General features: G+C 48.0%; 1 protein-coding gene across 1 annotated transcript in view; it reads right to left on the reverse strand.

Moving 5' to 3' along the window:
* The window catches only part of LOC144770811 (phospholipase A2 inhibitor and Ly6/PLAUR domain-containing protein-like), a 90,711-nt gene that overhangs the window by 22,190 nt on the left and 44,552 nt on the right, over window positions 1–23,969 (reverse strand). Inside the window, exon 2 of the mRNA XM_078655579.1 lies at window positions 7,462–7,581. Coding sequence (XP_078511705.1) covers window positions 7,462–7,581 — 120 coding nt within the window. The remainder of the gene's footprint in view (window positions 1–7,461; window positions 7,582–23,969) is intronic.

Genomic DNA, 23,969 nt, shown 5'->3' on the forward strand with positions numbered 1-23,969 from the left:
GGCAGAGGAGAGCCTATGCAAGGTGTCAGACAGCAGAGGAGAGGGGAGGCAGGGTGTCCAAGGAGAGCACTGGCATGGGGTCAGAGGAGAGCAGAGACAGGTGTGGGCAGAGGAGAGCCTATGCAAGGTGTCAGACAGCAGAGGAGAGGGGAGGCAGGGTGTCCAAGGAGAGCACTGGCATGGGGTCAGAGGAGAGCAGAGACAGGTGTGGGCAGAGGAGAGCCTATGCAAGGTGTCAGACAGCAGAGGAGAGAGAGGAAAGGCGGGGTGTCCAAGGAGAGCACTGGCATGGGGTCAGAGGAGAGCAGAGACAGGTGTGGGCAGAAGAGAGCCTATGCAAGGTGTCAGAGAGCAGAGGAGAGGGAAGGCAGAGTGTCCAAGGAGAGCACAGGCATGGGGTCAGAGGAGAGCAGAGACAGGTGTGGGCAGAAGAGAGCCTATGCAAGGTGTCAGACAGCAGAGGAGAGAGAGGAAAGGCGGGGTGTCCAAGGAGAGCACTGGCATGGGGTCAGAGGAGAGCAGAGACTGGTGTGGGCAGAAGAGAGCCTATGCAAGGTGTCAGAGAGCAGAGGAGAGGGGAGGCAGGGTGTCCAAGGAGAGCACTGGCATGGGGTCAGAGGAGAGCAGAGACAGGTGTGGGCAGAAGAGAGCCTATGCAAGGTGTCAGACAGCAGAGGAGAGAGAGGAAAGGCGGGGTGTCCAAGGAGAGCACTGGCATGGGGTCAGAGGAGAGCAGAGACAGGTGTGGGCAGAAGAGAGCCTATGCAAGGTGTCAGAGAGCAGAGGAGAGGGGAGGCAGGGTGTCCAAGGAGAGCACTGGCATGGGGTCAGAGGAGAGCAGAGACAGGTGTGGGCAGAAGAGAGCCTATGCAAGGTGTCAGACAGCAGAGGAGAGAGAGGAAAGGCGGGGTGTCCAAGGAGAGCACTGGCATGGGGTCAGAGGAGAGCAGAGACAGGTGTGGGCAGAAGAGAGCCTATGCAAGGTGTCAGACAGCAGAGGAGAGAGAGGAAAGGCGGGGTGTCCAAGGAGAGCACTGGCATGGGGTCAGAGGAGAGCAGAGACTGGTGTGGGCAGAAGAGAGCCTATGCAAGGTGTCAGAGAGCAGAGGAGAGGGGAGGCAGGGTGTCCAGGAAGACCACCAGGGTGGCAGTGAAGCGAGGCATGGTGTCAGAGGAGAGCACAGGCAGGGTGTCAGGGTGGAGGGAAACAGCAGGGCGTCCTATGAGAGCACAAACAGAGTGTCAGACAGCGGAGGCATGGTGTCAGAAGAAAGGAGAGATAATATAGGATGTCTGAGAGCACAGGAGAACGGAGGCCTGGTGTCAGAGGAGAGCACAGAGAGAGTGTCAGGCAGCAAATACGTGTGGTCAGCATAATAGGCATAATAGGAGAGCAAAGCCAGAAGAGGAAAGCATTGACGGGTGTCAGGGAGCAGAGGAGACCAGAGGCGGGGCATCCATGGAAAGCCCCAGCACAGCAAAAGTATTGATATCAGAGGGGACCAGAGGCAGGGTATTCATGTAAAGCTCAAGCGCAGCAAAGGTATGGATATCAGAGGAGACCAGGGGGAGGGTATCCATAGAAAGCTCAAGCACAGCAAAGGTATGGATATCAGAGGAGAGCAGATGAAGGGTATTCATGTAAAGCTCAAGCGCAGCAAAGGTATGGATATCAGAGGAGAGCAGAGGAAGGGTATCCATGGAAAGCTCAAGCACAGCATAGGTATGGATATCAGAGGAGACCAGGGGGAGGGTATCCATAGAAAGCTCAAGCACAGCATAGGTATGGATATCAGAGGAGAGCAGATGAAGGGTATTCATGTAAAGCTCAAGCGCAGCAAAGGTATGGATATCAGAGGAGAGCAGAGGAAGGGTATCCATGGAAAGCTCAAGCGCAGCAAAGGTATGGATATCAGAGGAGAGCAGAGGCAGTGTATCCATGGAAAGCTCAAGCACAGCAAAGGTATGGATATCAGAGGAGAGCAGAGGCAGTGTATCCATGGAAAGCTCAGGCACAGCAAAGGTATGGATATCAGAGGAGAGCAGAGGAAGGGTATCCATGGAAAGCTCAAGCACATCAAAGGTATGGATATCAGAGGATAGCAGAGTCAATGCGTTCATGGAAAGCTCAAGCGCAGCAAAGGTATGGATATCAGAGGAGAGCAGAGGAAGGGTATCCATGGAAAGCTCAAGCACAGCAAAGGTATGGATATCAGAGGAGACCAGCGGCAGTGTATCCATGGAAAGCTCAAGCACAGCAAAGGTATGGATATCAGAGGAGAGCAGAGGCAGTGTATCCATAGAAAGCTCAGGCACAGCAAAGGTATGGATATCAGAGGAGAGCAGAGGAAGGGTGTCCATGGAAAGCTCAAGCACAGCAAAGGTATGGATATCAGAGGAGACCAGGGGCAGTGTATCCATGGAAAGCTCAAGCACAGCAAAGGTATGGATATCAGAGGAGAGCAGAGGAAGGGTATCCATGGAAAGCTCAAGCGCAGCAAAGGTATGGATATCAGAGGAGAGCAGAGGCAGTGTATCCATGGAAAGCTCAAGCACAGCATAGGTATGGATATCAGAGGAGACCAGGGGGAGGGTATCCATAGAAAGCTCAAGCACAGCATAGGTATGGATATCAGAGGAGAGCAGATGAAGGGTATTCATGTAAAGCTCAAGCGCAGCAAAGGTATGGATATCAGAGGAGAGCAGAGGAAGGGTATCCATGGAAAGCTCAAGCGCAGCAAAGGTATGGATATCAGAGGAGAGCAGAGGCAGTGTATCCATGGAAAGCTCAAGCACAGCAAAGGTATGGATATCAGAGGAGAGCAGAGGCAGTGTATCCATGGAAAGCTCAGGCACAGCAAAGGTATGGATATCAGAGGAGAGCAGAGGAAGGGTATCCATGGAAAGCTCAAGCACATCAAAGGTATGGATATCAGAGGATAGCAGAGTCAATGCGTTCATGGAAAGCTCAAGCGCAGCAAAGGTATGGATATCAGAGGAGAGCAGAGGAAGGGTATCCATGGAAAGCTCAAGCACAGCAAAGGTATGGATATCAGAGGAGACCAGCGGCAGTGTATCCATGGAAAGCTCAAGCACAGCAAAGGTATGGATATCAGAGGAGAGCAGAGGCAGTGTATCCATAGAAAGCTCAGGCACAGCAAAGGTATGGATATCAGAGGAGAGCAGAGGAAGGGTGTCCATGGAAAGCTCAAGCACAGCAAAGGTATGGATATCAGAGGAGACCAGGGGCAGTGTATCCATGGAAAGCTCAGGCACAGCAAAGGTATGGATATCAGAGGAGAGCAGAGGAAGGGTGTCCATGGAAAGCTCAAGCACAGCAAAGGTATGGATATCAGAGGATAGCAGAGTCAATGCGTTCATGCAAAGCTCAAGCGCAGCAAAGGTATGGATATCAGAAGAGAGCAGAGGAAGGGTATCCATGGAAAGCTCAAGCACAGCAAAGGTATGGATATCAGAGGAGACCAGAGGCAGTGTATCCATGGAAAGCTCAAGCACAGCAAAGGTATGGATATCAGAGGAGAGCAAAGGCAGTGTATCCATGGAAAGCTCAGGCACAGCAAAGGTATGGATATCAGAGGAGAGCAGAGGAAGGGTGTCCATGGAAAGCCCCCCACACAGCAAACGTATGGATATCAGAGGAGAGCAGATGAAGGGTATCCATGGAAAGCTCAAGCACAGCAAAGGTATGGATGTCAGAGGAGAGCAGAGGAAGGGTATCCATGGAAAGCTCAAGCACAGCAAAGGTATGGATATCAGAGGAGAGCAGAGGAAGGGTATCCATGGAAAGCTCAAGCACAGCAAAGGTATGGAGAGCAGAGGAGAGCAGAGGAAGAGTATCCAAGGAAAGCTCAAGCACAGCAAAGGTATGGATAGAGGAGAGCAGAGGAAGGGTATCCATGGAAAGCTCAAGCACAGCAAAGGTATGGATATCAGAGGAGAGCAGAGGAAGGGTATTCATGTAAAGCTCAAGCACAGCAAAGGTATGGATATCAGAGGAGAGCAGAGGAAGGGTATCCAGGGAAACCTCACGCACAGTAAAGGTATGGATAGCAGAGGAGAGCAGAGGAAGGGTATCCATGGAAAGCTCAAGCACAGCAAAGGTATGGATATCAGAGGAGAGCAGAGGAAGGGTATCCATGGAAAGCTCAAGCACAGCAAAGGTATGTAGAGCAGAGGAGAGCAGAGGAAGGGTATCCAAGGAAAGCTCAAGCACAGCAAAGGTATGGATAGAGGAGAGCAGAGGAAGGGTATCCATGGAAAGCTCAAGCACAGCAAAGGTATGGATGTCAGAGGAGAGCAGAGGAAGGGTATCCATGGAAAGCTCAAGCACAGCAGAGGTATGGATATCAGAGGCGAACAGATGCAGGGTATCCATAGAAAGCTCAAGCACAGCAAAGGTATGGATATCAGAGGAGAGCAGAGGAAGGGTATCCATGAAAAGCTCAAGCACAGCAAAGGTATGGATATCAGAGGAGAGCAGTGGAAGGGTAGCCATTGAAAGCTCAAGCACAGCAAATGTATGGATATCAGAGGAGAGCAGAGGAAGGGTATCCTTGGACAGCTTACGCACAGCAAAGGTATGGATATCAGAGGAGACCAGGGGCAGGGTATCCATAGAAAGCTCAAGCACAGCAACGGTATGGATATCAGTGGAGAGCAGAGGGAGGGTGTCCATGGAAAGCTCAAGCACAGCAAAGGTATGGATATCAGAGGAGAGCAGAGGAAGAGTGTCCATGGAAAGCTCGAGCACAGCAAAGGTGTGGACATCAGAGGAGAGCAGAGGAAGGGTATCCATGGAAAGTTCGAGCACAGCAAAGATGTGGATATCAGAGGAGAGCAGAGGAAGGGTGTCCATGGAACGCTCTAGCACAGCAAAGGTATGGATATCAGAGGAGACCAGAGGCAGGGTATCCTTGGAAAGCTCAAGCACAGCAAAGGTATGGATATCAGAGGAGAGCAGAGGCAGGGTATCCACGGAAAGCTCAAGCACAGCAAATGTATGGATATCAGAGGAGAGCAGAGGAAGGGTATCCATGGAAAGCTCAGACACAGCAAAGGTATGGATATCAGAGGAGACCAGAGGCAGGGTATCCATGGAACGCTCAGGCACAACAAAGGTATGGATATCAGAGGAGAGCAGAGGAAGGGTGTCCATGGATAGCTCGAGCACAGCAAAGGTATGGATATCAGAGGAGAGCAGAGGAAGGGTAGCCATTGAAAGCTCAAGCACAGCAAAGGTATGGATATCAGAGGAGAGCAGAGGAAGGGTATCCATGGAAAGCTCAAGCACAGCAAAGGTATGGATATCAGAGGAGAGCAGAGGAAGGGTGTCCATGGAAAGCCCCAGCACAGCAAACGTATGGATATCAGAGGAGAGCAGAGGAAGGGTATCCATGGAAAGCTCAAGCATAGCAAAGGTATGGATGTCAGAGGAGAGCAAATGAAGGGTATCCATGGAAAGCTCAAGCACAGCAAAGGTATGGATGTCAGAGGAGACCAGAGGCAGGATATCTATGGAAAGCTCAAGCACAGCAAAGGTATGGATATCAGAGGAGAGCAGAGGAAGGGTGTCCATGGATAGCTCGAGCACAGCAAAGGTATGGATATCAGAGGAGAGCAGAGGAAGGGTATCCATGGAGAGCTCAAGCACAGCAAAGGTATGGATGTCAGAGGAGAGCAGAGGAAGGGTATCCATGGAGAGCTCAAACACAGCAACGGTATGGATATCAGAGGAGACCAGAGGCAGGGCATCCATGTAAAGCTCAAGCACAGCAAAGGTATGGATATCAGAGGAGAGCAGAGGAAGGGTATCCATGGAAAGCTCAAGCACAGCAAAGGTATGGATATCAGAGGAGACCAGAGGCAGGGTATCCATAGAAATCTCAAGCACAGCAAAGGTATGGATATCAGAGGAGACCAGGGGCAGGGTATCCATAGAAAGCTCAAGCACAGCAAAGGTATGGATATCAGAGGAGACCAGGGGCAGGGTATCCATAGAAAGCTCAAGCACAGCATAGGTATGGATATCAGAGGAGACCAGGGGGAGGGTATCCATAGAAAGCTCAAGCACAGCAAAGGTATGGATATCAGAGGAGAGCAGAGGAAGGGTATCCATGGAAAGCTCCGGCACAGCAAAGGTATGGATGTCAGAGGAGAGCAGAGGAAGGGTATTCATGTAAAGCTCAAGCACAGCAAAGGTATGGATGTCAGAGGAGAGCAGAGGAAGGGTATTCATGTAAAGCTCAAGCACAGCAAAGGTATGGATATCAGAGGGGAGCAGAGGAAGGGTATCAGCAGAAGAGAACACGGGCAGAGTATCAGAGAGCAGGGGAGAGGAAAGACAGTGCCCAAGGAAAGCAGAGGCAAGCTGTTTTACAGCAGAGGCATGGTACCACCATTGGAGGAGAGAGCAGACATGGTGACAGAGAGCGGAGGAGCACAGAGGGAGTGTTTCAGAGGAGAGCACGGGCAGAGCGTCAGAGAGCAGATGAGAGGGAAGGCAGGGTGTCCAAAGAAATCACAGGCAGGCTTTCAGACTGGGTATCACCAGAGGACGAGAGATCAGAGAGGGTGTCAAAGGGCAGAGGCAGGGCGTCAGAGGAGAGCACAGGCAGAGAGCCAGAGAACAGAGGCATGGTGCCACCATTGGAGGAGAGAGCAGACAGAGTGTCAGAGAGCAGAGGAGCACAGAGACAGGGTGTCGAAGGAGAGCACAGGCATGCTGCCAGGCAGCAGAAGCAGGGAGTCACCAGAGGAGGAGAGATCAGAGAGGGTATCAGGGAGCAGAGGAGAACAGAGGCAGAGTGTCAGAGGGGAGCACAGGCAGAGTGCCAACAGTGGGGAAAAAAATAGACATGATATCAGAGAGCAGAGTGTCGAAGGAGAACAGAGGCAGAGTGCCAGAGATCAGAGAGCACCGACAGGGCGTCAGATGATGGGAGGAAGGAACAGGAAGTCTGGTAGAGACAAGAAGGAGAGCACAGGCAGGGTGTCAGAGCAGAGGTCGGGAGAAAGCACAGAGACAGGAAGGAGAGCACAGGCACAGTGGCAGAGGACGGGAGGAAGGCACAAGCACAGTAAGGAGAGCAGAGGCAGGTATCAGAGGTTGGGGTAAAACCACAGGGACAGGAAGAAGAGCACAGGCAGAGTGTCAGAGACAGGAAGGATTACACAGGCAGTGTGGCAGAGGACAGGCAGGGGTTGGGAGAAAACCACAAGCAGAGGGACAGGAAGGAGGACACAGGCAGGGTGTCAGAGGATGGGAGGAAGGCGCAGGCAGAGTGACAGAGACAGGAAGAAGACTTGGAGCACAGGCAGGGTACCAGAGGATGGGGGAAAGCACAGATAAGGGAGCACAGGCAGGGTGTCGGAGGTAGGGGGCAGAGGGCGGCACCGCAGCACCGCTGGAAGGCGCGCTCCCCGGCGCGCGCCCGTACTCACACGTCACCGTCTCCGTCAGGGTGGAGATGCAGCGGTCCTGGGCCGCGTCACAGGTGTTGGGGGGCCCCGTGCAGCTGTCTCCGTTCGCATTGCTGCAGGTGTCACACATCAGGGAGTGACCTGGGGAGCAGAGAACAGCGGGTGAGGCATTCAGTGAGTGACCATGAGAGGGAGCACAGGGGTGGGAATGAGGGCATGTGAGTGAGTATGTTGGAGAGTGAGAAAGCATGTGGATGAGGTTAACCGTTCTTTACTCCCAGTCGTAGCCTTCCTCGTCACACAAAAAAGATACAAACCTACAGTAACTTTTACCTCAGTCCTCGCCTTCTCCTAAGAGCCTGAAAGACCTGGGCCTCTGCCGTATCCTGTCTTTCTCCCTCCCAGGATGAGTGAGGGGGCCTGCCCTGTGTGGGGCTGTGATCTCCCCTTTTAGATGGGTAAGTAAGTAAGTAAAGGCTTATCTGTTGATCACTTAAAATCATTACAAACAGCAAAGTACAAATCCAAAACAAAATCTGATTAAAATATATAGATACAGTGGGTTTTTATAACGAAGATGAGATCCACAGCTAAGCCCTAACACGATTTGTTCAACTTGCAAATAAACAGTTTACTAATAAACAATTAGCAGCAGAAATTAAAGTGCATTGTGCTAGCAGAAAAAAAATTGCATGTAAACTTTTTAAATTCTTAAAGCTACTTGAAATACAACACACAATTAGCAGCAGAAATTAAAGTGCCTTGTGCTAGCAGCTTAGAATCATCAGGTAAAATTGTATCCTAAAAAAGTGTACATAAAATGCCATCCACCATTATGGTGTTACATTTAAAACAGTTCGATACATGGGATACACTCCAACGAATAGCAGCAGAAATTAAAGTGCCTTAGGCTAGCAGTTAGAGTTATCAAAAAAACTTTCAAATAAAAAGTATACATAAGATGCAATCCACTATTATGGAGTAGTATTAGATACAGGAGGGTACATTTATAATAATACATTTTAAACAAGCATAAAATGGGGTATGTAAAAGCCTATCCAGTGGATGAGCCAAGACCCCCATTCTTAGACTGTGGCGAGGGGGGCGGCGAGGGGGCAGAGAATGAGTGCCAGAGTTCATGAGTGAATATCTGACGGTTTCAAATTGAACTGGTTTGCTTAGAATTACGTTTTATAGACAGAAAACTCTAGGAAACTGTCAGATTATAATAGCCAACCAATAATCAATCATATAATCAAAAGAGAAAGGCTCAAAGAATAAAGTCAGTATTAAACACTGGAGTACCCCGTCTTCTAGGGGGAGATTTGCCTCTGATCCGAAACCTGGGCACCCCGGTCTCGCCAGTGTAGCGCCTAGAAGAGCTAGAGTGAGCCCTCTGAGTGGATACAGTTTCTGAGCGCTTCTTTTATGTCAGTCTAGGCTGCACATAGACACGAAAAAAAGTCTGTAAATCCGCTGATTTTGATCCACCTTTGACAATGTTATACACGAGGCTTGCGTGTTGGAATGAGCTCGGCCGAGCTAGAATCGAAAACCACATTAGAGCGGACAAGTGCAACTGCCCAACTGGGCCTAAAGCCAGACCCCACCCTGATAGGGGGTTTGCCACCGAGTCCTCGTAACTACTTGCCAATTGGTTGTTCTGTATTATCAATAGGGAAACTGTGCAGTTTTTAATTTCATGACCTAAGCTTTGGCCATAAGCTAAATTCGTCGTTCGACGGACCTAACATTTTTTTCCATAAGCTCAATTGTCTAGAAATAAAAAAAAATGTATGCACAAAAATGGTATTTGTTTAAAAGACGCCAAAGATGCTGTGCAAAGTCTGCCCTGACGTGGAGGTGACGTGTTGCTAGGCAGGGCTAGGTAGTTGGCCGAACTCTAGCGAAGCTTTTCTTTGGAGCCACCTTGGGACCCAGTGTCTTGAACCAACCCGAGTTCCATTACAATAGGTAAACCAGTACTTCGTAGCCCGTAGGTAGGGTGACCAACCGTCCGTAAATTTCACGGACCGTCCATAATTAGGACCTCACATTCGTTGTCCATGAGGATCCCTTTTACGGACGCCTTTTGTCTGTAATTTTGGCCATCACAGGGAGCAGCACTGATCCCCTGTGAGAGGCCCCACCCCCCTGATGGGGCTGCCTCACACTCCTCCTGGATCACAAGAGCAGCCCCACCCACCCTTTGTCATTCTGTCTGCGGCTGATTGCCACATACAGAATGTCAATGGGGCACTCTGGGGTGTGACAGCCTGTTGTGGCCTCCTCCGGCCTCAGTCTACAGCAGGGCATTCTGTAAGATAAAAGGTAAAACGCCCACGCTGCAACGTTAGAAAACAGTTTATATAAAGAAACCTGTAAAACAAGTTAAAAAGAACGTGTTATCGTTCTTTCACTGTCGCATCATTTTAGAACTGAAGTATTTTCAATATTATATTCAACAAAGCCATGTTGATGCTTTTTTATTTTAAGCAATTAACAACCATTGACAAAGCCAATAGTCCTGGCTTGTTGTTGGTGTAATGATACTTGCTGTATTATATGTCAGGATGCAATGACAGAAACAACATAATACCAGTCGCGCGAAACACTATGCTAAGAACAGATTTTTAGCCTAGGTGTTTTAAACCACACCCTTAATTACATTGAACACCCCCTTTAAAGAGACCTCCCCCCACAGTTTTTTAATGCCACTTAAAGTCCTGGAAACAGCACCACGTCACAGTCACTTCACATCCTGGCACTGTGCATCATGCATGACTCATGACTTCTAGTTTTCAGATTGCCTATGTGCAGGGGCATAGTGAACCCTCCCCCACCCCACCCCTTGCTTTAGGAACTACAGCAGGGGTGCAGTTCTTGTGGGCCTCTTCTGTCTGCAACTCTGCAGACAAAGGCTCAGCTCATGTAAAAAGGTGGGTGAGTGAATAAGGGAAGGAATGTGTGAATGGCTGGATGAATTAGTGAAAGGATGAATGGATGAATGAAAGGGTGAATGGATAGATAATGAAAGAAAGGATGGATGGATGAGTGAGTGAGTGAGTGGAAGTATGGATGAGAGAAAAGGTAAATAGATGGATGTATGGGTGGAAGGGTAGATGTATGGGTAAAAGGGTGAATAGGTGTATGAAAAGATGGATGGATGGATGAGTGAAAGGGTAGATAATGGGTGAATGGATGAGTGAAAGGATGGATAGATTGATGTATTGATAAGTGAAAGGGTGGATGGATGGATGGATGGATGGATAAGTTAAAGGGTGGATGTAAGGATTGATGAGTGAGTGAAAGGGTGTAGATGGACAAAAGGATGGATAGATGTGCGAAGAAGTGAAAGGGTAAATGGATGAGAGAACAGACAGATGAGTAATAGGGTCAATGGATGGATTCATGAATGGAGGAATAAATGGGTGGATGGATGGATGATAAGTGAAAGGGGGATGGAGAGAGAAAGGGAGGATGAATGACTAAAAGGGTGAATGGGTGGAAGAATAAGTGACTGGGTGCAGGGCCGGACTGGGAACCAAAACCGGCCCTGGCAAAGTGCTCGGCCGGCCCCCCAGCCCCCCGGGCGGGAGGGGGGCGAGCGCTTTGCCAGGGCCGCTTTTAAGCCGATTTTGTTACAGGGCCGATTTTGCAGCTATGCTGCAAAACCGGCTCTGCAACAAAAACGGCCCCCAGGGCCCAAAACCGGCCCCCACCCTTGCGGCCGACCGGGGGATTGCCCGGTGCCCATAACGGCCAGTCCGGGCCTGACTGGGTGGATGAACGAGTAAGTGAAAGGATGGCTGGATGGGTGAAAGGGTAAATGGCTGGATAGATGAGTGAATAGATGGATGGGTAGAAGAGTGGATGGATGACTGTACGGATGGATGGGGTGAAAGGGTGGGTAGATGAATAATGGATGGATGATTGAAAAGGTGGATGGAGGGATGAATGAGTGAAATGATGGATGGAAGGATACATGGTGGATAGGTTTGCAAATGGTTGAATATGTTTGGCTATAGATGGGCACATAGATGGAAGGACAGAATGAATGGTGAAAGACTGAATGATAGATAAAAGAAGGATTACACCTTGTAGCATCCATTATCCTAAGTAACATTTCCTATACATTGACTTTCACGTTTATGAGTCATTGTCTCTACATAATGTGTGTGTGACGTAACACACTCTGACACCCTGCCCTACATGATTGGGATGAGTAACACTATAAAAGAAATTAAATACACATGAGAGACGGTCTAAGTGAAGATGAGGGGCACTTTGGAGGGTGGTAGCAAGGCCAGACTCGCCAACCGGGCATCAGGTGTTTCCCTGGGAGGCTGGAAAGGGGAGCGAGCGGTTTTGTTACTTGGGGCTGGCAATGCCAAGTTATTGCATATCCAGTAGTTTTCAATCAACCAAAAAAGCGGCCTCACTTATATTCAGTTGTGGTTCACCATCGTCTGGTGATTAATGTACCTGCTGGAGCGAGATGCCAGTTTTGAATCGTTTAAGGTAGTAAGCAGTGGCCATACTGAAAAAACGTGAAGTGCACGATTGTCGCAACCTAATATAAACCTATTTTGACTTATACTTAAGGTGTTGTCTATTTACTTACTTATATACTATTGCGTGACCTCCTCTGATGCATCTGTAAAACTTACCTTTTGTCCCAATGTTTTGTCCTGAATTTTTGTCCTGAATTTGAACCCTTTCTCCTGAATTTGTACACTTGCCGTCCTGAATTTTCCCCCATGCCAGTTGGTCACCCTACCCGTAGGTAGCGCCCCGGCTGGCACTAGGCTAAGGGGGTGCCTGTCACAGGGGACCAGTCCCCCTCTTATCAACAGCAGCCTTACCTGCTGAGTTTAAATCTAGTAGGAACAACTCAGCCTTCCATCCTTCCGGGGGTCGCTAAACTGAGTACACTCACACACCTGTTAATTGCAACATTTAGAATCAGGAGAAGTGTACTGCAGCACCATGGACAGGACCACAGGTATTACCACCGAAAGAACTGTCCGCGGACAGGCTTCAGCAGCATGGACAGTGGCACAAGACCTGCTGCTGAAAGAGCTGTGTACGGACACACGTCAGCACCATGGACAGATCGACAGACACTGCAACTGAAAGAGGTGTCCATGGACAGAGCAACAGTTACTGCCACTGAAAGAACTATCGACGGACAGGCTTCAGCACCATGGACAGATCGACAGACACTACCACTGAAAGAGCTGTCCACAGACATATTACAACACCATGGACAGCGCCACAGGCACTGCCACTGAAAGAGCTGGCCACACACAGATTTCAGCACCTTGGACAGATCCATATGGCCAGATGTTGAAAGACAGGGCAGATCCCAAGACTTCAGCACCTGGACGGAGCCACATATACTGCCCCTGAAAGAGCTGTTTACACACAGGCTTCAGCAGCTTGGACAGAGCCACATTGCCAGCACCATGGACAAATCCGCTGCCTCTACTCCACGTTCAGTAAATTGAGTTCGTGGTTAGACCAGCCATGGTTTGATTGAGAGTTACAGGGATCTCATTTAGCCCTCCGCCTGGACTTCGGCCTCATTGTTTGACCAGGAATCCCAAAGTGGAGCAAGGAAGCTCAGGATTCCTGTTTTCTCTCGACCGAAAGAGTTGGAGTTGAGGTGGGCGATTGGCAGCCACCCGCCCCTGCCCAGCCACCCCTGCCCTGCACCTCGGCTGAGACTACAGTCCAAGAGCTGAGTCGAAAAGCAGAGCTATTGAACCACGTGTAAGAGCCACTGGAGCATGTGCCCAGAACACCCAGGGAAGGTGTTCACAGGAGAACAGGACCAGAGTACAGGCAAATGCATCTCAAGGCAGCCTGGGGCAGGGTACACTCAGCAACTGCTCAAGGGAGCATGGGACCACGGTACACATAACAACTGCTCAAAAGAACAAAGGACATGGGTGTATGCAGCAACTGCTTAAGACATCATTGGACACAGACATCGCACACTTTAAAAACATAAATATGCGATAAACATGTGATAAAGCACCATGAGGGGCAGTACCCTTGGATAAGCAGTCCCCGTAGAGATGCTGTTTACTTAGTGTAGTCACACCCTACCAAGGTCCTGTTCCCATGGTATGATCTGTAGGTGCCCACACAATGAAAAACCTCTTATCTGGCCTATATTACTTTTCAAATGGCCTATATTACCTTTCAACTCCCAAAAACTTCTGATTCAAGGCCTGATTCTCTCCAGGCTCGATTTTAGCAACTCCATTTATCTTGGGGCCCCGGAGGCAACTCTGAACAAACTTCAAAGGATCCAAAACACAGCGGCCCGGATCCTCACTAACACCCCCGCCAGAGTCTCGGCCAAACCAGCTCTGAAGAGCCTCCATTGGCTCCCGGTGAGAGAACGGGTAAAGTTCAAAGCCCTCTGCCTGGCACACAGGCTGATTCAAAATACTGGCCCCCCTGGACTAAAAAAATGTATCAAACCCTACAAAGCCCCCAGATCCCTTCGATCCGATCAGGAACATCTAATCGTCATCCCTAGAGTCAAGAAGGCTCGAACTGGAGGCAGGCGCTTCTCGGTCCATACCGCACGCCTCTGGAATGCCCTTCCTTACCATCTGAGAACTGAACCTATCTACTTAAGGTTCAGGAAGCTGCTGAAAACGCACCTCTTCCCTTAAACTTTCCTTCCCCCCCCGCTGACCCGCCAGGTGTACTGATCCTAGCGCTGGGATACCTACGGGTGACTACGCGCTCTATAAAATTAAAATAATAATAATAATAATAATAATAATAATAATGACTCTACACAAAGCATGTATCTTACAGCATAGACACTATACACAAAAATCAATCTAAATATATAAAAAATTTTTGATATATAAACAAACCTCAACATGAGATTGATTTTTGTGTATAGTGTCTATGCTGTAAGATAAATGCTTTGTGTAGAGTCATTGCCATTTGAAAAGTAATATAGGTCAGATAAGAGGTTTCTCGTTGTATTTATTTCCTTCCCCCTCCTCTTAGGCCTAAACTAATAGGGGGTCGCCTTTATACTTTACTGTAGGTGCCCACATACACATGTAGACAACTCACGGCACTGGAGAACAGAGTATGGCGGGGTAGACCATGGACGTCAAATTCACCAAGATGTCAGGGGTAGTGGAAGTGACATTGCACCCCATTTTACCTTTACATTGGCTCAAACACACACGGCTTACACATACTAACACATTCACGCACATAAACACACTTGCACCCGCAAACATTCATACAACATAGGTTTAACAGCATGTTTTACTTACCTCAGCTTCCAGATAGGGTCATAATCCAGATAACGTGCTCCATTTTTATTAAACTAACAAACATTTGGCAGAAAACCAGGCAAGTGGAGCTACAACCAAAGTCCATTAGAAAGAGCTGCCCCTGTGGGCCAGGCACTGATCTTCCACCTGCGAGGTCAGAGGTCGCAAAAGCAGTGCCAGGGGTAGCATGGGGCAAGCCAGGGGTCACAGCTGCGACCCCTGGCGACTCCTAAATGACTTCCATGGAGTAGACTTCTCTTCTGATGGTATAAGGCGCTACACTGAAGAGGAATCGCTTCCAATCATGGACTGACCCACTGCTCACTGTGAGTATCTAACACTGGTTGGACCTTAAAACTAGCACCTGAGCGGTCTTTGAATGAGAGATTACCAGCTGTGAAAGCTCACAAAGCGGGGGGCTTAAAGCGGAGAAGACAAACATAAGAACTGGACTTGAGTCCTCCCCACGGAATCCCATGTGCCCCCTTCCGCTTCTGTGCCTGTTGTGCACTTTCAAGGCACTCTGCTCGATCCTTAGGGTGCAGCCCAGCTCACTCTCTCCGTCAGTCTGAGTCAAATGCAAAAACAACAGGTGATGGACAGAAGGCAGAACAATGTCATACATCCATCCCAGTACAGAGATCTGGGCCTAAATCCATTGTTTCTTTGCTCACCATGCCCTTCCAGTTTGAACCTAGCCATATGCAAATCAGTCTTGCCCCTGTGCCCCATGGGAACAGTCCAGCCCGAACTGCCAAGCCAGGTCCTCCCTAGACTGGAAACAAGCATCCTAGGACCGGTTTCGGGCTTTCAGCCCTCATCAGCCAGGATAGCTTGACTCCAGTGGCATGGAGAGCACGGGACTCACGTCTGAGCATACCCGTCCCACTCGGGGTGACAAATGCAAAAACAACAGTTGATGGACAGAATGCAGAACAATGTCATACATTCACCCCAGTACAGACATCTGGGCCTAAATTCATCGTTTTTCTGCTCACCATGCCGTTCCATTTTGAACCCAGCCATATGCAAATCAGTCTTGAGCCTGTGCCCCTCAATTCAGCACAGCACTAGGCCCCGCATACGACGGATGAATACACTGCAGCGGACTTTCCATAATCTGGCCAGTGTTATGGTGGAGTAAATGTCTGATTCACAGTTTCAGATGCATGGTATTCTAGTGCCCTCGTGTGTCTAGTGTTGATATTACAGGCATGCAAGGGAACCAATGTGCATTCCAATGCTTATTTCGTGGGAGCATGCACAAATCCGAATAACTACCTATTTGCACAGCTCCGCTAAAATTGGGGAGGATCTGGGGAAGCTGGCGGGGCTGGAGCAGCTTACTGCCATCACCAGACTCACTTATGCAGATTGAAAGGGTGACTAGCTTTTCCCGGGGCTAATGCACAGCGCCTGGGCACACTAGCAAGAGGTCTGAGGGGCCGGATGCTGACACTGAGAGTCCAGTGGAGGCGAGAGAGACCTGTGTACCCAGGGTACCACGTATCAACGGGACATTATAAGGGGTTAATGATGATTCAGTGTCAGCATGGGCTAAGCAGGACAGTGAGCTTTGACGCTTCTATTAATTAGAGGCGAGTGATGCTTAGACTCGAAGGGACAGATGTGTCATACTTTCACGCAAATGAAATGTAAGCTGAGCCTACATGCAGGATGCACTGTTCCTAGGGACAATATTTCTCACAATTTCTTACAAATTATTTATTCTTAAAGGTATGTAATCAACACATTATCTCTTTCAAAGAAACACATTTTATTTGTGATAGAACATATTCTGATTTGTTACCATTATTTTCTATTTAGTTGTAGTTACATGACTACAATTTGTAATGCAAAACATAAATTGATTGAAATGCCTATATTAAACTGTACAATACTTTTCTAAAATGAATGCAACCACTCATAGTGTTCGTATGTACAGAATCACAAGAACACATTACATCATTTTCTTTCTCGGTCACTAAACTTGCGAAAAGATGTCGCCCAATGCATTTCGGGAAACCCTGTTCCCTTCTTCAGGGGCGAGTATCTCTGTTTTGAAGGTCAGAGTCCTAATTACTGTAAACGGGTCTCCTTGCTTCCGTTTTGAACTTTATCAGTTCGTAGGTACTGGAATGTATAACTTTCACTGGGCTGCCTTCTCTTGCCGAGCCCGGCAGTAACTCGGACTCTGATTTCTTCTTTGCCGGCGAAAACAAGAAGGCTCGTCTTTTCTTGCTCGGATCCTTAACTCGGTCTTTTCCACAAAGCAAGCGCTCTCTCTATTCCGCTTTGCCGGTGGCCATCTTAGCAACGCCAACACAGCAAGGCCCCTTAGCAATGCGCAATATTTAACATTATTAGCCTGATTCATCAAGGGGCCATTTTGCGAGCCCCTAATAGCGAATCATAGCGATTCGCTATTGAGGACTCGCAAAACGGTATTCACGTAGGAATTGCTAAATAAATAGCGATTCCTACACATTCCTTATTTGCGAGTAGCAAATTGCTACTCTCAAATAAGGAATAACTCCCCATTCATTCCTATGGGCCAAAAGGCCTATAGGAATGAATGGGGAGTATCCCTTATTTGCGAGTAGCAATTTGCTACTCGCAAATAAGATAGCGATTTTAAGGGTGCCAGGGGTGTCCAAAGGACACCCTGTAGCACCCCTTAAATGCACATTTGAACAGGTGTTGCGCGCACACATGTCCAAGGGACATGTGTGTGCGCAACATGCAAAAGAAAAAAATGCACTAAAGTGCTTTTTACACTATTTTCGCAATTTACCACCAAGTCAGACTTGGTGGTAAATTGAGACCAAATATTGCGATTTTGCTATTTCTAATTGGTTGATGAATTGCATTTAAGGAATCTCTATTAGAGATTCCTTAAATCCAATTCCTCGCAAATATGCGAATTCTTAAATAGCGATTTTTGCATTTGAGATGATGAATCCCAAATGCAAAAATTGCACTCGCAAAAGGCAAGATTCTGAGAATCTTGCCCTTTGCGAGTGCAATTTAGCTTGATGAATCAGGCTGTATATGCCACGTGCCTGTGCTCTCCTTGCGCCGGCGCACTATGTGCTGCCTTGCGCTAATGCAGGCATCCTTGTCCCGTGGTGCAAGGGTGCCTGCGTTGTAGGCAGAATGTTATTTCCTCACAGGCATTTCCCTCTTTCTATGAGTGCTGCAGAATACACCACATTTAGAAAGAGGAAACGAGGAGGAGAAATAAAGATTTTTTTCTTTGTAGCAAGAAATACAAACATTTCTTCTCATTGCGCCTCTCCTGGGAAAATTTAGCATTTTGATGTATTCCCAGGATTACCTGTCTTGGTAATTCTGGGAATGTGTCTAAATCCATAGGTGCATGCGTGGGAACACCCAGGCTCCACCTATGGAACGCCTGATGAAGCAAAGCTTCGCATTTGCGACGTGCTTTATTCATGAACCTCGGCTGTGTGTAATCCAGTAATAATTTGTACGTCTTACTAACGTTTATATTTTATGTTTAAACAAGGTCCACGAAGCTTGCCTATGTGTTCTTACTAAAATAATTAATTTGAGTCTTTAAAAATGGCCGCTGCTTTGAAATAAGTGTCTGCGCATGCGTCAGTCACACTCACGTGTCCTGATGTGTTTGCAGGTTTGGAGGGAAATAGTTGCGCATGCGTAATGCATAGCTTTGCCAGTAACGTGGTACTGCTCGTGCCACTGCTCTTGTACTTGTTTATATGTAGCTAACATTTAGACTGCGTAAGTATATTTCTTAGCGATAAGTTGAAAGTACAAACCCTGTGATGTGTTTTCATAATGTTATTTTTATGTATTAATTTGTTCTCGCTTACTTTTCATGTACCGCGGGGTATGGGGGTCTGACTGAGCCGAAAGCCATCTTGGAGGGTACTTGTGCGCAGACTCGACAAAAGGCATCTTGTCATTGAATGGCTGCCAAAGAAGGTTGATACCAGAAGCCACCCTGGGAAAGCGGCACCTTCGACCCGCAGCATCACAATATTGTTCTATTATGTTGCTAAAATGTATTCTTTCCCTGTACTCTGCGCAATTTTCTCATGGGAACCCCAATCTCGCTAGGCGGTACCCAGAGATGTAAATAAGGCCTCCAAATAGTGTGTTCTGATTGGTGTGTTACCCAAATCCTATCTTAGGACCAATCCAAATTGAGGGATTCTGACACTTTGCAACATTGGGGGGTGGTACACTGCCCCAAAACAGTATATCTACCCTGGGTTCACCTAGGGAAATTGTCCGACTTGTCTGGTTTAGCTGACCTGTCACTGACCCAACGCACTCAATAGGTGACTGAAGATACAGAGAGCTGCAGAGCACTCTGTCCGAAATTGACCATAGACTAAGGTTTTACTAAACCTTAAAGTGCTGGCGGAGCACTTTGCTGGAAGTTCGCTGACCCAATCGGGGTCTTGATCGATAGCTGCAGAGAGGGTGGAGCGCAGGCGTTGCTTCCGAACTGCGGGTGCTGGTCCTGTCCTGAGGGTTTCCTGTCCTGTCCTGAGGGTCCTGTCCTGATTCCTAATCTGAGGGTTTCCTGTCCTGTCCTGGGTGTCCATTCTGCACCTGCTGTCCATTGAGGGGTATCCTTCCTTGAGGGTTTCCTGTCTTTAACTGACCCTTGGCCAGGGTTTGGTTTCCACACCAGTCTAGGTAAACATTGCTCTAAATTCTTTAAACTTGCACCTTTCTATTTTTCTGTCTTTTGCTTCAATAAAGAGACGCCTTGGCATATGTTAATTTTCCATGCTTTCCGCAACTATTGAAAACGTAAAAGTCATTTGCATATTTTCTTAATATGTTCCCATGTTACCCTACCTGTTAGAAATTATATTTTGCATTGCAGTTTGTCATTTTCTGATATGGTCTAGAACGGCCTTACTTAAACTGTCTAAAGAACTTTTGCCCTAGATGCATAGCGTTTCCGGTTGCATCCCATATTAGCATTTCCATGATTACCCTGACTTTATTTCTCTATAGTTATGTACTTTTCGTTATCTTGATTATTGATTGCCTTATTCTTGTAAATCTCATGATATCTGAAAACGAACTTTAGATAAACATTTTAAAACTTCCAGTTGTCCGTGGTCATTTACAAAAGTATTGAATGTCATTTTGAGTTGTATTTTGCTGCCTTTCCTTTTACAGCTAGCTCCCTGATCCATTGTAGTCATAGGTACCCGTGTCGGTGGATGGTAAGTCGGGTACGCTGAGGAATAACAGTAGGGAATTCACACAAATTGGTAGCAGCCCGTGAAGTCACCCGGTCAATGTATATGGTGAATTGAAATATATGGGCCCGAAGCCAGAAGCGGCGAAATTATTGGTTGGGTGACCTCGCGCGCTCTATCAGTTTTTCTGGTAGCGCAGAGGATGGTTAGGGACTAGTGAAAGGATAGGTAGGACTAGTTAGGCTAGTTAAGTCGGTAGCTGCTAGTATATTGATGCTGCTATAAGAGCGGCTGTTCCGAGGGACCTGATCAATCTCTTGAGAATACGCTGCTTTGAAATTCATGAATTGTTTTATCATTGTTATTCTTGTTCTTATATTGTTATATGTATTAATCCATGCATTTGTAAACCGTCTCGTTCTATGTTGTCCGAACTCCCCGGGGATGTGAAAGGGCAAGTGGTGAATAGAATCCATTGTCCTGAGGTCGCAGGCTCGAGGAAAGTTAGGTGCAGGTTAAGTGGACCGGGAAGCACTAACTAGGGTTTTTCTTGAATACTTGTGTGAATAAATGTCAGTAACGAGGTTCATTGGCAAAATTCCCATAGTGGCGTAACCTAGTAAGGGTCACATCGGAAGAGTAGCAGGTTCATCGGAGCTTGGGTGAAAGCAGAGGGGTCCGCTGAGAAACCTTAGACTCAGATATATCCCGGAGAAGTGGATGAGTTTAGGGGAATAACAGGTTCACTAATGCTAGAGTGAAGGGTAGGCGGAAGAGATCTACCCGCAGCGCGTGAAAAGTAAATGGAAGTAGTTTACTTGCAGTAAAACAAAGCTATCCTGTCTAGACACTTGAGCACTGTGGCGAATGTGTATTCATTGTTAAATAACCAAGCACTGAGCACTTTAGAAAGAAAGAAAGTTTCCGTTACCTTGTGAAGGGAGGGAGTCAGCCGCGAAGCGTCTCTGACGTCACTCCGTGCCGCGCTGGGATTGGTAGACGCAGCGGGCGGGTAGCGGGGCTGGAATTGTAAAGGAGGGGTGAAGCGCCGAGGAGTGAGAACTGTCTCACGAAGGGGCCGCGCACCCATTGGTCGAAACTATATTGAACGCGTGCACCCCATTGGTCGCACGGAATTGCAAAACGCATTTTGATTGGAGGTAACTTTGTAAACAAAGTTAAGCGTAGAAATCGTATGTGGCACTCGTTTTGTCCAGAGACTAGACCCGATCCGAGAAACCAAGGGTTTGAAAGAGATCAGTGGAAAGCCAATAGATACGATATTATGTACGGAGCTAAGAGAAAAATGTCCCTTGTAAATAGGGTAAAGAATTATTTCAAAACGGACAAACCGCGGTTAGCTCAGTTGGTTTCCACACTGTATGGTCGTGCCCCAGACTGGTTGGCTTCTGGAGGGGTGTGTGGGGCTGCTTGTCGGAGGTGCTGGGCTGGACCCTCCCCCGTACTCACCGTCTGGGCCTATTGCACATCCTGGAGGGGGTTGGGGGTAATGTCTATAAGAGACACCTGCTCCTACTGGGGCTAGTGGTGGCCAAACGAGACCCGGCCCGCGCATGGAAAGATGTGAGGCCCCCCCCCCTGAGCGCATGGAAGGCTGGCATGGACTTCTGCATGGGTCTGGAGAGACCGATCTTTGAAGCACGGGGATGCCCCCGTAAGCACTTTAAGGTATGGAGGCGGTGGGCGGACTACAGGGGCTTGACACTGGACCCCCCAGCGGAGCAGGAGGAAGACCTTTAGCCCCATATGGCCCGGTGACCCCGTTTCCCACTCACATAATTGCCGCATCAGGACTTTGCATCGGCACAGTACGTACACACATGCATGGGGTTAGGGCGGGTTCCGGGGAGGGATCTGGGAGTTGGGTAGGTAAGTGACCGAAATGATAAAGAAGGGGAAAATGTCTCTTTGTATCCTTGTGTTACATTGGTTCCTCGACTGGACACCCAGTCCTATTTCATGATTGTATCGGTATGTTGGTGGTACTATCCTGACTGTGGGGTACCACTCAATTTCATCTGCTCATCTTTATCAATAAAATTGTTGTGAAAAAAAACGGACAAACCGATTAAGTCCAGAGAGGGCGTTATTGTCCCACCACCGAATACTCCCGCCTCGTTCATGATGTTTGACCGAGGGTATAATACCTGTGTGTGGTTGGAGAATTGGGTGAAATACACAAAAGATGACGGAATATTGGCTTTTCCGTTAGACGGTACTTTCAATGGTAGGATTTTATTTAATCTAAGAACCCGAATGAATGAATTGCATCCCAGACCGAGACTAACGCAGTATGAGGCATTAGAGGAATGGGAGATTGAGGCTTTTGAAAGAGAGAAACCTCGGATGGACAAAGGTCTGACCAAGTGGTACCCCAGGCTGAAACAAGAGACCAGGGACAAGAGGATGAAACAATGAAGACAGAGTATGATTGTTGAGGGCCTGTTTCCCATGATGCCAGCAGGTACCCCTTCTGCGGGGGAGAAAAAGACAGAAAAGAGTAAGCATTGGGGAGCTCTCGGGGAGTCAGACGATGAGTTGTTAGATGACATCTTTACGAGAAGTCCGCCGCCTTATAATGAGGGAGCCCGACCTTCCAGTGCAGGAGAGAATCCCCAGCGTCCATCTATTAAGGAAGAGGACAGATCCCTAAGTAGACGGGGAGGGGGTCAGGTACTGCCCTATTTTGAGAAACCCGAACCCGCGGAGGTAAGAGAGATATATCCTAGAGTGCCCGTGAGCCCGGAGGAAAAATATTCCCGTGAGAGATCCTTTTTCCCCAGACCTCTTTATGAAAACGAAGAAAAACAATTGAGTTCAGGAATGCCCTTTTTACAGCCTCCGTATGGGGAAGAGCGTAGGTCATTTGGCACAGGAGCTTTGTTCCCTAAACCAAATTATGGTGGAGGACCGAGTGAAACGCATCCTACTGCCCCGAGTTTTACCCCTCACCTGACCCCACAGATAATACCTGACCGGACATTAGGAAGAGTACTAGATGAAAGGGAGCAAGAGGCCATAGCTAGACAGAGAACAGAAATAATTCAGAAAATCTCCCAGTTAAATAACAGTCCTGAGGCTTTGACTATTCCGGTAACAATCGGACCAGTGGTTCCGTTGTATGGGAATAATCAGGGAAGTCTAAACCCTCCAGTTATGAACCCAATCATGGCCCCGCCGAGGCAGGAACCCCTACTGATAGACGATCAGTCCAGTGAGTGCGAGTCTGAAGTTGTGTTCTTGGACCTGCCAAACAAACAGAACGGAAAGGGAGTGCAGAAGAGGCAAAATCCTTTTAATGCGAAAGAAATTAAATTAGAATCAACGTCAGGTACTAGGAGTGTCTCTCTGGTAACTCCGGAAGAAATTGAAAACTGGAGTCGTGAATTAGAAAAGCAGACTCCGCAAACAAAACCTTTGGACCTCTACAAACTGAGAGTAGAAATAGAGGAATTAATGGCAGGAAATGTGGGATTAGACAGATTAGACACCTATTCTGAAGAAGAGTTGCTGTTTATGTGTAAAAGCCTTACCAGAAGTACAAGAGTGCTCCATGAAAAGCTGACAGACACTGCAGCTAGTATGGGGATAGATATTTCCAGATCGAAGCCCTTGCAGAAACCATACCGAGCTGAATTCTCAGACAAGGATATAGAGAACTTGAATGTGTCAGGGAAAAAGTTGCAGATTAAGGAGTTGCTAGCCATTTTGCAAAAATGGGGAGACGTGGAAAAATGGAAAAGCAGGTGGGCACGAAAGAAAGATGAGGCTCGATCCAGACAAGCCACCCCTGAGTTCCCTTTGAGAGAAGTAGACAAGCCCGAAACGTTATGTCCCATGCGTGAAGTACCAGGTGGGAGGTCTGTGCACGTTCCATGGTCCAGACAGGATATTGTGTCCTTTACTAACGATTTCCCGAAACTGCGCGAAAAGCCAGTTGACTGGTACCGGCAGGTGGAAAGGTTCGTAAAGGTGCAAA

The sequence above is a fragment of the Lissotriton helveticus genome, chromosome 7, assembly GCF_964261635.1.
Source record: "Lissotriton helveticus chromosome 7, aLisHel1.1, whole genome shotgun sequence".
NCBI lineage: Eukaryota > Metazoa > Chordata > Amphibia > Caudata > Salamandridae > Lissotriton > Lissotriton helveticus.